The 15,118-nt window shown below is 42.1% G+C and overlaps 1 protein-coding gene across 1 annotated transcript in view; it reads right to left on the reverse strand.

Moving 5' to 3' along the window:
- Nucleotides 1-13,063: 13,063 nt before the first annotated feature.
- arhgef4 (Rho guanine nucleotide exchange factor (GEF) 4) overlaps nucleotides 13,064-15,118 on the reverse strand; it is a gene marked incomplete at its 5' end in the record, with an annotated part of 47,002 nt that continues 44,947 nt past the window's right edge. The window contains one exon of the mRNA XM_079234640.1: nucleotides 13,064-14,147. Within this exon, the coding sequence (XP_079090766.1) occupies nucleotides 13,990-14,147 (158 nt within the window). The 3' untranslated portion in view covers nucleotides 13,064-13,989. The remainder of the gene's footprint in view (nucleotides 14,148-15,118) is intronic.

Here is a 15,118-nt window from a genome sequence, read left to right on the forward strand (position 1 = left end):
AAAATGCCTCTAAAGCAAGCCTCAAGAAATTCAGAAATATATATAATATATAACATAAACATCTCCCACAAGATGACCCATCAACAAAAATAAACAAATTTGTAGAATGAAATAATTAATTGCAGCTCGAATTAGATGGCCGTGGAAACAAATGGAGCGTAGAAATGTTTTCATCATTTCTAATGGACAACTTGTACATATAGTACATAATTAATTCTGCTTACTGTTAGTCAAAGATTTTCACCTTTTCTCTCATTCTCCTCTCTTCAAGATTCAATATTGTCTACTGCAACCCTACTGCTTTTGCCATGGTAATGACACAATGCATTAATAATAAATATAGAGCTGATACAAACGTAATCGCAAAAGTAATTTGGAATCTCTGAAATCACACCAGCATAAGTCAGCGGTTTGTATGATGTCTCACAAAAAGGGTTTTTCCACTTTCTATTCGTCTTCCTTCAAATGTCCATCAACAATAGCAATCAGTATGCCTGTGCATCAGTTAGGTTTTGGAAAATATTGTGGTTTGGGTCAATGTTGTCTTCTAGGTTGCACGCGGGTCTCCTGGGTGAAGGTCAGAATGTAAAAGTAAGGAATGGTTAAGTTTATGTAACATAAAAACTCGGTTAAGGATAGGGAAAGATTGTAGTTACAATTAAATAACAAAACAAAATAATTGGTGTAACACGACGGAGCTTGCACTCCAGTAAGTGATGCTATTTACGCCCATACACCACAAAAGGTCACACCCTCACTCGTTGTATTGGCACTGAATGTGATCACCATTGATGTCGTTATTAGGGTTACTGGCCAAACACCTGTATCACAAGTGAAGGTGGATTTATAGTTCTGCCATAGCTATGTGGCATAGCTACTGTGCGCCGCCTCAAAAATGGAACAATACATTGCAACTACAGAGAAACCATGTGGAGAACTGTAAATGGTTAGCTGGAGCTTATAGTGTTTTCTCCTTCAAGTTTCCATTGCCAGTTGAGAGTTAATGTATTATTTGTATATATCGTCCAGTCATTTCCTACTTAAATAACACACAAATAATTGCTCATGGCTATAATTATTCAGATTTTGTCCACGTTTTAATCAAATATTGTTTCTTGTGTCATTTTTGTTGGTGTGTTGTGTTTATAATCAATCATGTTCTTTGTCAAACTGCTTATAAATGATGATTAAAGACTATGATGTTCTGTGATGATTTTTGTCCATTCAAGTTTTTGCCTATATGAAGTAAATTTGACATGGAAAAGAAAGCTGCATTAAAAAAGGGAGTAGAACCTTTCATGGTTGGTTGGCTTTTCTTTGGGTTTGCTCTTGCTTTTGTTTAAATCTAAGGTGTTTGATTAAACCAAACCTTTGAAACAGTGGACTACATGCTTCTGTTTTTTTGCATCCCTTTAACTTGTTTCTTGCCAACACTAATTTTAAACACCAAGGGCCGGTTTTTCAAAAGTAATCGGATCACGGGTATCGGATTGGATCAAATCTTGAAAATTTGGTTTTTCAAAAGAAAAACAGGATTCAGAAATTGGATTGGATCACGTAATCTAATCTTGTTGTTGATCCAGATCAAACCTTGAGTTTGGGTTTTTCAAAACTTTTTGGTTGGATTGGGATAATTTTGATCCCAAAAATCAGGATTAAACTGATCCCAACAGGAGGGTGGATTCATGGTGGATATTAGTAATAAAACTAAGTCACTAAAATTGGTTAGTTAAAAAATACAACATTTATATCATGTATTTTACAGTATTTATATTTATTCATCAATTTCACTTGAATTGTTCAACAGGAAGTACATAAAGTAGGTAGGCTATGTAGGCTAGCAACCTTTCAGTACAGCAAATTATAAATATTTCGGCCCCATAAATTAATCCCCCAAACTGCCTTTGTTCATTAAACATTAATCACACTGACACAATCATCAGTCATGGACTTATCAAAAATAGTGTCTAACAATTGCATCTCTTACTGGTCGTCCAGTCGGGCCCTCATTCTGACAGAATGCCCGGAGGTTGGTCAGTGTCTCCAATGGGCTCAGGTGCATCAGGGACGTCATCACAGAGAAGGACTTTGCGCCATGTTGTGTAGGACAATGAAAAGCATCCATAATGTATTTGTGAGTAAAGTATGTATTTATTTATTTGGTGTAGGTCTCAGATGAGCGGACTGCCTGTTTCCAAGAAATGGACAATGGAGGGGGATGTTTATATTGTTTGTTTGCTGTTCCGTTCAGTCCTATTTTCTGTTCAAATAAAGCATATTGGAGTGACCCCACACTATTCTACCTGTTGTTCTTTACGTAGCTATTGTGATAGTCCTATTTAGACCACAGGTAATCCAGATTTGGTAATCCTTAATAGTTTGAATCCGGAGCAGAGTAATCCAATCCCACATTGCTTTGAAAAACCGACATAAAAATAAAATGGATTACGTGATCCTGGATAGCAGAAAAAGAGATTTCCGAATCTGGATCAGTTTGATCCAGATTAAAACTTTTGAAAAACCGGCCCCAGGTGACACTCCATTAGTTCTGGATGTTCATGTTTAGAAGAGGAGGTTGCGATACTTTGTGGAATGTTTCCCCCCATTTAACCAAGGATTGGGCTTGAGTCATTGACATATCTTCATTTATTTTCAACAAACAAGCTGCTAACAATGTTTTCAGTTGCAAGTTTAAAGGCTCAGTTCACCCATTTCAAAAATACATGGAGCAGATAGCATCTGTTGTATTTGCCCACACTTTCAGATATTTATCTCTGATATTTTGGCTTCCACCTCATGAAAACATTGTATGTATTAGTTTAAGTAAAAAGCATCAAATTTAAAAGAGATGCTGAAACCGGAAAATTTAAAAAATAATAAGTATTGTAATGTCTTGAGAGTTTGGGACGACAAGCAGTGGGTTTCTTAACTCAAAAGTCTGTATTGAGCGAAAAGGTCAAACTTAAATCCAACCAAAAGGTCTTTGCACAAAACAAAAATACTCCAGTCTACTCCTGGTTCCTTGCTTCTTTAATGTATCTCCAACTCTCCTCCTCTACTCGTGTCCTTGGTTCTCCCTCACACCAGCTCTCTCAGGGTAATCAGCCTCGTCCCTTGCAGCTGGGCAGCAGCCCTGGGCCTGGCTGCACTGCTGACTGGGAATTGTAGTTTATACCTTTGATGTCATGCTGGTTGTAGTCCCTGCTGCAACCACTGGGAGGGGATGTACCTCCCATTAATGACCCTTCCTCTTATGACATCACATTTCCCCTTCACTGGCTTGAGGCTTCCAGAGGGCCAGAAATGGCCCACAGGACATCTCGTCGTGAGAGGGTATCTGCATTCCCATGGTTTCGGCCTGACTGTGAACAACACAGAAGTTAAAAGCTTGAAGGCTGAGAAACCACCTTGTTAACCGACTGTTGGTTTCCTTATTTCTTGCCATCCACTGCAAAGCCATTAGGTCTGTTAGAGGAGCATTATGTTCAGAAAAGTTAGGAACAAAGCGCCTGTAGTAGTTTGCCATCCCTATAAAAGATTTCACTTGTCTCTTTGTTACAGGACGTGGCCAGTCTTGGATGGCCCTCAGTTTGGCCTCTTGTGGTTTGACCAGGCCCCGCCCTATTGTGTATCGCCGACACTACACAAACATGTGCCTGTTACGCCCAGAAGGTCTGGGTAGTTCTGTGTTCTCTGTCTGTTTCTGTTGTGTTGTCTGTCACTCACCTTGTCTCTCGTTCCAGACTCCTCCCTCCTCGCGTACCGCCCTCCTGTGTGATTTCAAGCCCCGCCCTCATTGTTTCCACCTGTGTCTCGTTCCCCTGTGTATTTAGTCTGTGTCAACTCCCTGTCCTGTGCCAGTTTCTCTCTTGATGTCCGTGTGTTTGCCTAGTATACCTTGTTCTTTGAAAGCAGCTACCTCGCCGTGTGTCTAACGATGGCGAGATGAAGCTTCCTGAAGCATTGACGCTTTCCATCCAATTGGTTCTCTCGTGGGCCGAAGCTTCATGGGGCTTCATTTGCTCTACTGTGCCACCAGGTGGACAATAAATGTAAAACAGGCAGAGTGATCATAACGACATCATGGCTTTGGTGTGTGCAGCTTTGAATTGAATGAACGATGTTTGTTACGCCAATACATCAATTAGAAACTTATTAATATATTGTCTGTTTTTATGATATAATGGTGGGGTCAAAAGGGAAAGTGGAAACAAATTGAGAAGAGTATTGTGATGTGACTGTGGCTCAGTGGTTACCATACCTGTCTTTCAATCAGAGGATCGGTGGTTTGAGCCTCAGCTCTGCTAGTCCATGTTGATGTGTCCAATTAATTCATTTTTATAAAAACAAGAACTTTTTCACAGTGCTGGGCTTTTTGAGACCATTTCACCTGCTTTATAAAATACCCTTTCACAGACACAGAGGAAGCTGGGTACAGAGAGGAAGTGTCACAACCGTCACTAGACGGTAGTGCTTTTATTTTTGTTGTCTTGTCACTTCCTGTTTTACTTTGAAATCATCCTCCTGTGTCATGTCTGCTGTCTTTACTTCCTCATATGTGATTACCTCTCCCTGCCCTGATGTGTTTCACCTGTGTCTCGTTAACTCCCCTCCCAGTGTGTATATATACTCTGTGCTTCACTTGTCTCGTTGCCAGTTCGTTTTTCTTTACCTGTGAGTCAATTTACCAGCGTTTTTCCTGCCTTATATCCTGTTCTGATTCCGACGTCCCTTCGTTTCCGAGTAAGCCCGATCCCTGCCTGTACCTCTGCCGAGTTTGACTGCCTTCCTGTGAATGACCCTGGACTGTTTACGTTGGCGATTCTACTCTCCCCTGAGTGAGACAGCTGCTCTCACCACAGCGGGTCAGAGCCTTGCCGACCGGCCTCAGTCCCTCCCCAGTTACATCGGGAGAACCTTCGGCGGTCCTTCTCCAGAGACTCTATCCTGTTGCAATATTACCTTTATCAATAAAGGAATCCTTGTGAACTTTACTCTCTGCCTCAGGTCGTGCATTTGGGTTCTTTCATTAGTGCTACGGCGTGACAGGAAGGGGGAAATCCATTGAGTTTCGCTGCATCGAAGCCTTACAGTTATTGATTTCTTCAATGCATTTAGCCAGCCCTTGTATGGGACAATAGTCCCCTGGTGATATAGTTATGTAGAGTTGTGTGTCATCTGCATAATTATGATAACACACATTGTTGTTTTTCATAATCTGAGCCAGTGGAAGCATGTAGATGTTGAACAGAAGAGGCCCCAGTATTGAACCTTGGGGAACACCACATGTCATCCTAGTCAGCTCTGATGTGTAATTAGCTACTGACACAAAGTATTGTCGGTCCTTCAAGTAGGATTCAAACCAGTTAAGTGCTGCGCCAGAGAGTCCTACCCAGACTTTCAGTCTAGTAGTATGTCATGATCAACCGTGTCGAATGCAGCACTGAGATCCAGTAATACTAAGACTGAGGTTCTGCCACTGTCTGTTTGATGTTGTGGATGTTGTTGAAAACCTTAACAAGAGCAGTTTCAGTACTGTGGTGCTGACGAAAGCCGGACTGGAAGACAGCAAAACAGTTATTTTCAGCCAGGAAGTTGTTCAGCTGTTGAAAACCCACCTTTTCCATTATTTTACTTAAGAATGGGAGGTTTGATATTGGTCTATAGTTTTTCAATATTTCGGGGTCTAAACTAGCCTTCTTTAGAAGTGGTTTAATAACTGCAGTTTTTAGGGCTTGTGGGAAGACACCTGAGAGAAGGGATGTGTTTACAATTTGTAAAAGATCAGCAGTCATGCAGTGTGAAATATTTTTGAAAAAGTGTGTTGGTAGAATATCCAAGCAGCAGGAGGATGTGTTCAGATGTTGTATAATGTCTTCTAGGCTCCTTTGGTTAATTGAGTGAAATTGTGTCATTATATTTGAATGGATGCTATTTAAAGATGGGGACAACACATATCCTGTGGTTGGTGTGGAGCCACCGACTGCTTGTCTAATTCTCTGAATTTTATCAGCAAAATAGGAGGCAAATTGATTGCATGCCCAGGTGGATTGGAGCGTAGCCGTTACCGACACCGGAGGGTTTGTTAGCCTGTCGACGGTAGCAAATATGGCGCGTGTATTGTTTTTGGTTATGATGTCATAGAAGACCTGTCTTGCATTTCTAAGTTCCAAATTATAATTCTGAAGTCTCTCTTTATAGATACCACAGTGAACCTGGAGATTAGTTTTTCGCCACCGCATTCAGCTTTCTCTATTCTGACCAGCGTGGCGTTTCTCCAAGGGGATCTTTTCTTACCCGAGACATCCTTCACCTTAATGGGTGCAATGGCATCAATAACATTTTTAACTTTATAATTGAAGCCATCCACAAGCTCATTGACTGAGATGCAAGAGAGGGCTGGTGTGGAGCAGAACTTCTGAATAAATAGTTCACTGGTGTTTTCAGTGATGTAACGCTTTGTCATAACCTTGGTTTGGACATTTGTGTGCAGGGAGATTGCACTCTCAAAGAAAACACAGGAATGATCAGAGAGTGCAACATCAGTCACAGAAACCTTGGAAATGTCCAGACCTTCGGTGATGATTAGGTCTAGAGCAGGGGTGGGCAAACTTTTTGGCTCAGGGGCCACATTGAATAAAAAAAATTGACAGACGGGCCGGGCCAGTATCAGATGGATGGAGAGTGTTTGTGTGAACCTGCCACGGGAGGACAATGTTGCGGACCCAAATGCAGACCACATGAGAGTATGAGTATCTGGTAAAACAGATTATTGGAGCCAAAGGGAAGGTGGGGAGCCTGTGGTCCGCCACAGGGGGTGCTGGGCGGTGTGAGACCCGTGGCTCTACACTGGACGTTGGCGAGGCCAGCAGGGGGCGGTGTGAGAATATAACGTAAATGACTCAGCTTTTTTGTTCAACTCGCTGGTTAAGTCTTCATCAATTTGTTCTACACGCCGAGTCACTGTTCTGCGTGATAAACTAAATTTTTCAAATTTGTTTTTGCTCTCTGGACATAAGAGATCTGCTGTTTCTACCATACATTCTTTCAAAAACTCTCCTTCAGAGAAAGGCTTGCTGGCTTTTGCTAATTTGAATGCTAGCAAAAAACTTGCCTTGGTGCTTGATTCTTGTATAGCAGTTTGGCGGAGAAAAATATTTTGCTGACCCTTTAAATTGGCTGCCAACCTCTTAGCAGTAGCCGCCCGTTCTGTCGTTGACTGTTAGCTAGCATAGTTAGCATGCTTGGCGGAAAAGTGGCGGCTAATATTGTATTCTTTGAATACTGCAATGGTTTCTTGGCAAATAAGACATACTGCCTCTGATCGTACTTCGGTGAAAAAATACTTAGCAGTCCACTCATTAAAGACTCTGCACTCACTGTGGACTTGTCTTTTCTTGGGTCCACTCATTGTGACAGAAGGGATCAATGCAGGAGGCTGACAGACAGAACCCTATATGTCACGTGACATGAGCGTGCAGGGTGGCGCAGTTCTGTGGGTCAAATGTGGTTAGTTATGTTAGTTATACTGAGGAAAAATACTCTGCATGCAGCTGTCAGATTATTTTACAACTCTAAAACTGTTGTAGTACAAACCCTGTCTCCGGCGACAGAAAGTGATTCATATTACCGTAATTCTTCTAAAGTTAACGCTTTACGACATAATTAAAAAGGATTCTGACCGCTAAGAAGTGGAGCTTTTCAGTGTTTTGCGGTATATTACGGTAATAAAATAAAAAAGTGTCACCCTTGTCTGTGGGATCAGTGGGGGAGGGGTGGAATTGACCAGCGCAGCACAGCAAGTGTTGTGTGTCGCTCTAGTTCAGCAGAACACGGCAGGCAGCGGTCCGCACGGCGGTCTGTTCCCGACTTGATTTTCCCAAAGCACGATGACCACAACAGACCAGCGTTGATGTTTATTGCACAGCGCTCTTTTAGGCTTTTTGTGTGTGTGTTCTTCTGCAGCAGAGCCGTGTGCGCAGCAGAAGGCATTACAGCGGTCTTTCTGCTGCAGCAGAACACACACAGCCTAAAAGAGCGCTGTGCAATAAATAAGCATGAAGAAACATCAACGCTGGTCTGTTGTGGTCATCGTGCTTCGGGAAACTGAACTTGTGAACGGAGAAGCGCTACAGCGGTCTTTACTATAACTTTTTTTTTTTTTTTTTTTCTTTTAATGTTATAATAATTATAATACTCGGCGGGCCGGATTAAAATTTAAAAAAATTGAGCGAGTCAGCAGCACCAAGTTATTGATGTCCACTAGAGGTCATCACTGATGTCCACCCCCAGGAACTTGGTGCTGCTGACTCGCTCAATGTCAGCACCTTTGATAGTCAGTGGTGGGTGTTGGGTGTGGCCTTTCCGGAAGTCAACAAAAATCTCCTTGGTCTTGCTGTTGTTCAGCAGGAGGATGTTGTCTCTGCACCACGTGGTCAGAAGGTTTGGCACGGTATGCAAACTGGAAAGGGTCCAGGTTGGGGGGGAGAATGGATTTGATATGTGACATGACTAGCCGTTCAAAGCACTTCATTATTATGGGGTGCCACTGGACGATAGTCAATAAAGCAGGACGGAGTGGATTTCTTTGGCACAGGTATGATGGTGGTGGCCTTGAAGCATGATGGAACAACAGCTTGTTGCCTCACAGAGGGTTATGGTTCCATCCCGGTTGGGCGGTCCTTCTGTGTACGTTCTCTCCGTGGCAGCGTGGGTTCCCTCCGGGTTCTCCGGGTTCCTCCCACAGATGTAGATGAGTTTGATGTTTTTCTAAGCCAAATACATTTTAATTTGACAATAAATAATATTAGATGTAAATATTCATAAAACAGATCAACATTACACCTAAATATCTAAATGAAGGTAGAACTAGTATAACATTGCTTCTCAAACTCTGAACGGGGCAGACATCTTTTGGACTAAATTTAAAGGAAAAAACATCAACAGACTTAATGATATGAGCCACTGATTATACCTGGTCACATACAAGGCTTTCATTGATGTTTGGTTCATTGTTATGGAATGTTCTTCATCATAGTATTTCATTACTTTCTTTTAGTTTAGTTTATTGTTTATTCATTCGTTTTCTTTTTAGTAGTTTTGTTATGTAGTCAGTCCAATAAATATTCCATTTATAAACAACGTGATCATTGTATGTGTGTGTGTGGAAGAACAGGTCCCTGTACACCTTGAGAAGAACTCTGTAACAACCCTGATATTAAGATTGAATTGATAAATAAAAGTCTTACATTTAATTTATGTTAAATTCTGTTTGTTAAACTAATGGATTCTTATCGCAGAAACTGATTAAAACTGGACATAACTTGTGGGCGACAGAATCCTCCCTTATGGATGTAATTCCTCAGGATCCTGCTGCTACGCTGATGCAGTTTGAGCTCATTTGAACCGCGTGTCTTAGACATTGATGTCAGACAGGCTTTTATGATGAAGAAGGCAAACTGTTCCTTTTCGAACTTCAAGTAAAGCGCTTGCATCAGAGTTATGATTGAGCAGCATCTCCTTCCTTTCCCTGAAGTCTTGCATGTTGAGCATAAGGTTGTTTGGGTATCCTACTTGCTTTCATACTCCAGTACACAAGTTACCAGGAACCAGGAAACCAGGGAACAGTTGTATTACAGTAAATAAGCAGTTTTCTGTTCCTGTGTTACAAATGATCCACCTCATATCAGAGGGTTACCAACTGGCCTACCTCTGAGGTGTGTTTGAAGATCTCATTCTGCTCAACCATCAGCTTGTTCTCCTCCAGCTGACAGAAGCTATAAGGTCGGAGTCTCCAGATAAAAGGCTGATTCATGTCGGTCAGGTAGTCTCTGGAGATTTAGTTTTCATGATGCCTTGTTCAGTGTTTTCTAATTCACATTAAATCAAAGTTGTGTGTGACTGACAGCATAACAGAAAATGATGCTGTTCAATGTTAAATGGACTTGAATAGTGCTTTTACACTCATCCATTCTCACCTATTCCTACGAGAGCAATTCATTTAAGAGTCTTATCCAAGGACACCGCAACATGGACCAGCCTGAGATAAAACCACCAATCCTCTGATTGGAAGACGACCAACTTTACCACTGAGCCCCAGTCCCACTTTACCACTGAGCCCCAGTCCCACTTTACCACTGAGCCCCAGTCCCACTTTACCACTGAGCCCCAGTCCCACTTTACCCCTGAGCCACAGTCCCACTTTACCACTGAGCCCCAGTCACCCAAAAATAAATATTACATTTTAAATGACATATTACCACTAGCCCGTTAAGATGTTGTAATGCTCCACTCAAAGCCCTGACCTCACACTCAAACAGTCCCAGCTTGCGCATATATGTTGTTGCTTGTACACATTTCCTGCGATCCAGCTTCAGCCCTTCTCCTCCCATTCAGGCTGCTTCTGTTTACTTGTGAAACATCTGCTCTTTCTCGTCTGCTCACAGATTAGTTTTGTGCAAAAAACCCAACCCACAAAATTCCCAACCAATAGAATGCCAGAAGTAGTGTTGGCCCTGCTTTGTTGTGGGTGAGTTGGATTTACGAGAGCTTCAAGCCAGCGGTGGGCATTTAGATGTTACCTGTTGTGTCCACTTCCGCCATCCAGAGTTCGATTATATTGCTTTGTTTATCTATACTCGGTTGACTGTTGGTGGTAAAGTGCCGTGCCTTCTGTCTACGTAGGGAATTCACCACCTTTACCATCGTGGCCGTGTACATCCCTTACAGCATTCCCAACAAAGATGCACTGTGTTCTCGACAGCGTCATCAGGGAACTTCAAAGGGTGCATCCTCAATTGTGGCAAGAGATTCAAAGCTGTTTTTTTTCCGAAACGTTATGAGCATGTACACTTTTCAACCACAGAGTGAACACTTTGTTGTCTAACAGCCAATCACAGCGTTGTTGTCTAACTTTTAAATAGTTTCTCCTCTCTGCTTGCTGTCAGTTGCCATTTCAGCTCAAACCGATGCGACCCTCCTCCCCCCGGCTCCTCCATACAGCATTCATCATCGGGTTACAGCAGTGGTTCTCAAATTTTTTTTGTCACGCCCCACTTTGGAGGAAGAAAAAAGTTCATGCCCCACCACAAAAAAGTGCCTATTGTGGCTGCAATTATCCTGTTTTGAACTGAATATCTTTGTAAGATAACAACAATAACGTGCAACCTGTGCCAAACCAAACAGAATGAGTGAGATGTGTGAGCATCAGGTTGTATCAGTATTAGTGGAGCAGTGAGCTGCTTTCCTCTACATATCTTTACAAACGGGGTTGTAGACATGATATGGCTCTCAATTCATGCTCAATGTTGAGCTGAGATCTGTTTTCTGTTTTGAGAGACGCAGGAAAGCCGACCTCATGGAGATCTCATAGAGGCTTTTGGCAAAACACCAAGAATCACCGAGCCGTGCAGCGTAACCTGTTAACGGCGTAACTACGCTTTATGTCCGTGTGCTTTGTACTTTTGTACTATGTGAAGTTCTCATGTAGCTCATGGAGAGAGTTTGTCCTGAAACCACAAGGTAACGGTTCATCCCTGTTCCCCATAGTTTCATGTTGAAGTGTCCTTGAGCAAGACTCTAATGCCCCAGAGCTTCACAGCTCACTGCTCCTTCAATACTAAGGACAGAAACATGCAGAGAGTAATTTCTCCACTGTGGATTTAATAAAGGATTATTAAAAAAAACGTCATCTCCCCCCCCAGCCCCCACCTGTAGTACCTCTGCCCCCCCACTAGAGGGGCGCGCCCCACAGTTTGAGAACCACCGGTCACAGCAACTCCATCCTTCACTACCACCAGTGTCTGGACTCCAGGGGGATTCTGCATCACTACCCCGTGCTTATCCTAATTCAGGATGGAGTCCAATCACCAAAGACTTTGCACTATTCAAATATATGCAAATGATTGTTGAACTCTGAAACAAGTCTTTCCTGATTGAAATCCAGTCACAGACACAAATAAGTGTCCCTCTTCAAATTGGGCTTTCACTTTGATCTGATCGATCTGTAAAATGCCATGACTCTATCTGGCAGGTTGGTACGTTATTGTGGTCACAAAACTAAATCTACACACAAACACACAGACTCACAAGAAAAAAACAATACTAACGGTAATCAAGGTTCTCTTACTCGCCTTTTTAAGAGAGATCAACCATATCCTGCAGTCTTCCTCAGCAGTCTAAATGTGGGCGTCATGTCACTCTACAACAACCGAATGGACTACAGTCCAAACCAAGTCTCACAATTTAACTAGAGTCTAAGTCAAACATTGTTTTAGTTTAAGAGTACATTATATGTAGAATAGTATCAGCGCTATATATTTCCATCACTCAGCCCTTTCCCATCTGAAAGTGAAACATATGGATGTATGTCTTCAAACTCCATCTGCTGAAGGTAATACACTGACAACGGAAAGTACCTCATCAAGGGTTGTATGACTCTCCCTTTAATGCTGGAAACTGCAGTTAGCATCTAATCACAGACTGAAATCACCAACAGCACAATGAGTCCCACGCTGTCACCATGTGCAGATAGTGTACAAAGTCATTAGTTTAAAAAACATTGGACTCGGCTGTAAAAAGAAAGAGCCATAGACGTTAAAGAATGCTTGTATAATCTGAACTGTCAGCAAAAGCAGACTTGGTGTTCAGAGATGAATTATGTTTCAAGAGTCCATTAAAGCACATTAAAAAAATAGTGTTTGGCTGCCTGGAAAGGAAAAATATAAACAAATCTAAACTTCTTTCTTTTGAAAATTGTGAGCAAAAATTCTAAGAATACAAGTTTTGAAGTTTAGGGGCCTGAACTTAAGACCTCATTTGAATATCATGAGAAGCTAAAGACAGGACATCACAACGGGCCTATACAGTAATGTTGGCCGAGCACAACAACACAAATGACATAATAATCACCGCAGCTGACGGTCACATTTGTAAGCTGAGGAATGTTTAATATTCCATGTCGTCAGAAGCTAACACATTTGAACATAAAGGTGAAAAGAGCACATTTCACTGAATGCACTTACAGAGTGATATCACTGACATGAGAGTATACTGCAGACCAGGAGCACAGAGCAGGATACTGGCTATAGGAGATCACAGAGCGTCAGTGTGTGATGCGTCACATGAAACCTCAGCTCCTCAATCTGGTTAAATATAGCAGGGTTCTTCAGAGATAAAAAAATATTCTTCACAGTATTTTTTCATCACATCCATGCATGCCATTGTAAGTCATCTATGGCACACTTCAAATGGCACTTCAAAAAAGAAAAGAAAGAACCAGTTGTTACTGTCATCACGTGTTAGACGAGTCCAGGATCAGACTCCAGGGATGTGGAGCCAGTGTTTGTCTGTTTGTTTGAATAAAAAGCTCAAAATCTGTGATGTGTTGAATTTCCTTCTTGCGTTTGATGACATGTATCAAGTGTTTACACAATACCATAATGAGACATACAGAACTAAATCCTGAAGGATGGACTTCACAAAACAATTCAAATCCCAGCGGAAAGAATCCTGATTATATATTTGCACAGACGACAGAACAGGAAACTACCGCCTCTCAACTGTCCCTTTTTTCATAAACAGACACAAAACAAACAAAACTAAATCGCCTGGCACCATGATCCCTTGGCAGCTGTGAAATCATAAAACATTTCAACAATGTTGTAGACAGCCAACGTCTCCACAGAGGCAGAAATAAGGAGTCCTGCACTCGTCCAGCAGCAGGTTACCAGGAGGAGGAGGAGGAGGAGGAAGCTAAGCAGCAGTCCACTCTCAGGAGACCATTCAAGTCTGATTGTTAACCAACCTATAAAGTGCTTTCACAAAATGATCTCCTCATAATAATCATCCTCTTCTATACAATAAATCAGTCAATGAGGGCAATGTTACAAGTAGGAAAGAAAAGAGGTTATTAAAAAGGGTCTATCAGGCACCACAGAGATCTTCTCTTCCATTTCCTCACGGCGTTGCTTTCCTCGCTGGTTCACTTCTTCACTTCTTGAATGGAGTCAATCTGCCAATGTTATGCCAGAAGGTGGATGTTTTGCGCTTGGGCTCAGCCAGCATGAAGACCTGCTGCTGGGGCAGAGCGCTGGGGAGAGACGGGTGCTTCTGTCGCAGCAGGAAGTCGTAGTAGGGTCTGGTCACCGCTGAGGAGGAGGCCAAGACAACGTAGCATTACAGTTAGCATTCTTTGGGGGAAGCATTAGTAAGCATACATTGGTTATATATTCCAGATATGTATTAAGTGTTTCAGAGTGAAGCATATGGTACATTCTAAAGTAGAAGCAGGTTTACCAGCAATGACAGTATTGCTGTCCGTTGGTATTGAAATTACTTTCTCTCTAGATTGAGACTCTTTTGGAGCTAGGTCTGCAGGCTACTTATTTTATACATTCTTATGTATCTGAATTTACCGTCTGGAGATTAAGGCTTTTCTTATCCTATCTTAACACTTTGGGGGTGGCCCCCGCTTTGAAGTGGGGGCAGATGTTTAAGTTTTTAATAAAATGATATCTTAACAATAATACGTCACAGAGATATGGTTTAAAATCTGGCAGATATGGTTTCCACTTCCGCGTCTGAGCATCTGTACATGGACGTGTCTTACGACGTGTGCAAAGCTTCAGTGTGAGTCAGAAGATGCCAAGCAAAGAGTCCTGAGCAAAGCTATATTGGAGGGGACAGACGGCGCAGCTTCAGTGCCTGAAGGATTCGCTAACAAGGAGCTAGCCGGAGCTAACGGGCCAGATAACTGGCTACAACGTTTCTGTGAGACTGAACGGTGAGTAATCAATTGTTGCCCTTATCACCTTTAACTTTCTTACAGTGAACTTAGTACGACTAGTCGTGTTGGACCTCCATTATGTGTTTGTAAGACCGTAACCAGTGTTGGGGGTAACGAGTTACAAAGTAGCGGATTACAGTAACGTAATTACTTTTATAGGTAACGACGTAAAGTAACGCATTACACTCAAAATATTGGTAACTACACTACTTTACTAGACCTCAGTAACGCGCGTTCCTGCGTTACTCAAGCTATTTGTACCAGTCCGAAAAGTTCTCTTTTAGCGGCGCGCGAGTCACACGACACTTCCTGCATGAACAGTCTATCGCAGAA

Source organism: Taurulus bubalis, assembly GCF_910589615.1.
Source record: "Taurulus bubalis genome assembly, chromosome: 18".
Lineage (NCBI taxonomy): Eukaryota > Metazoa > Chordata > Actinopteri > Perciformes > Cottidae > Taurulus > Taurulus bubalis.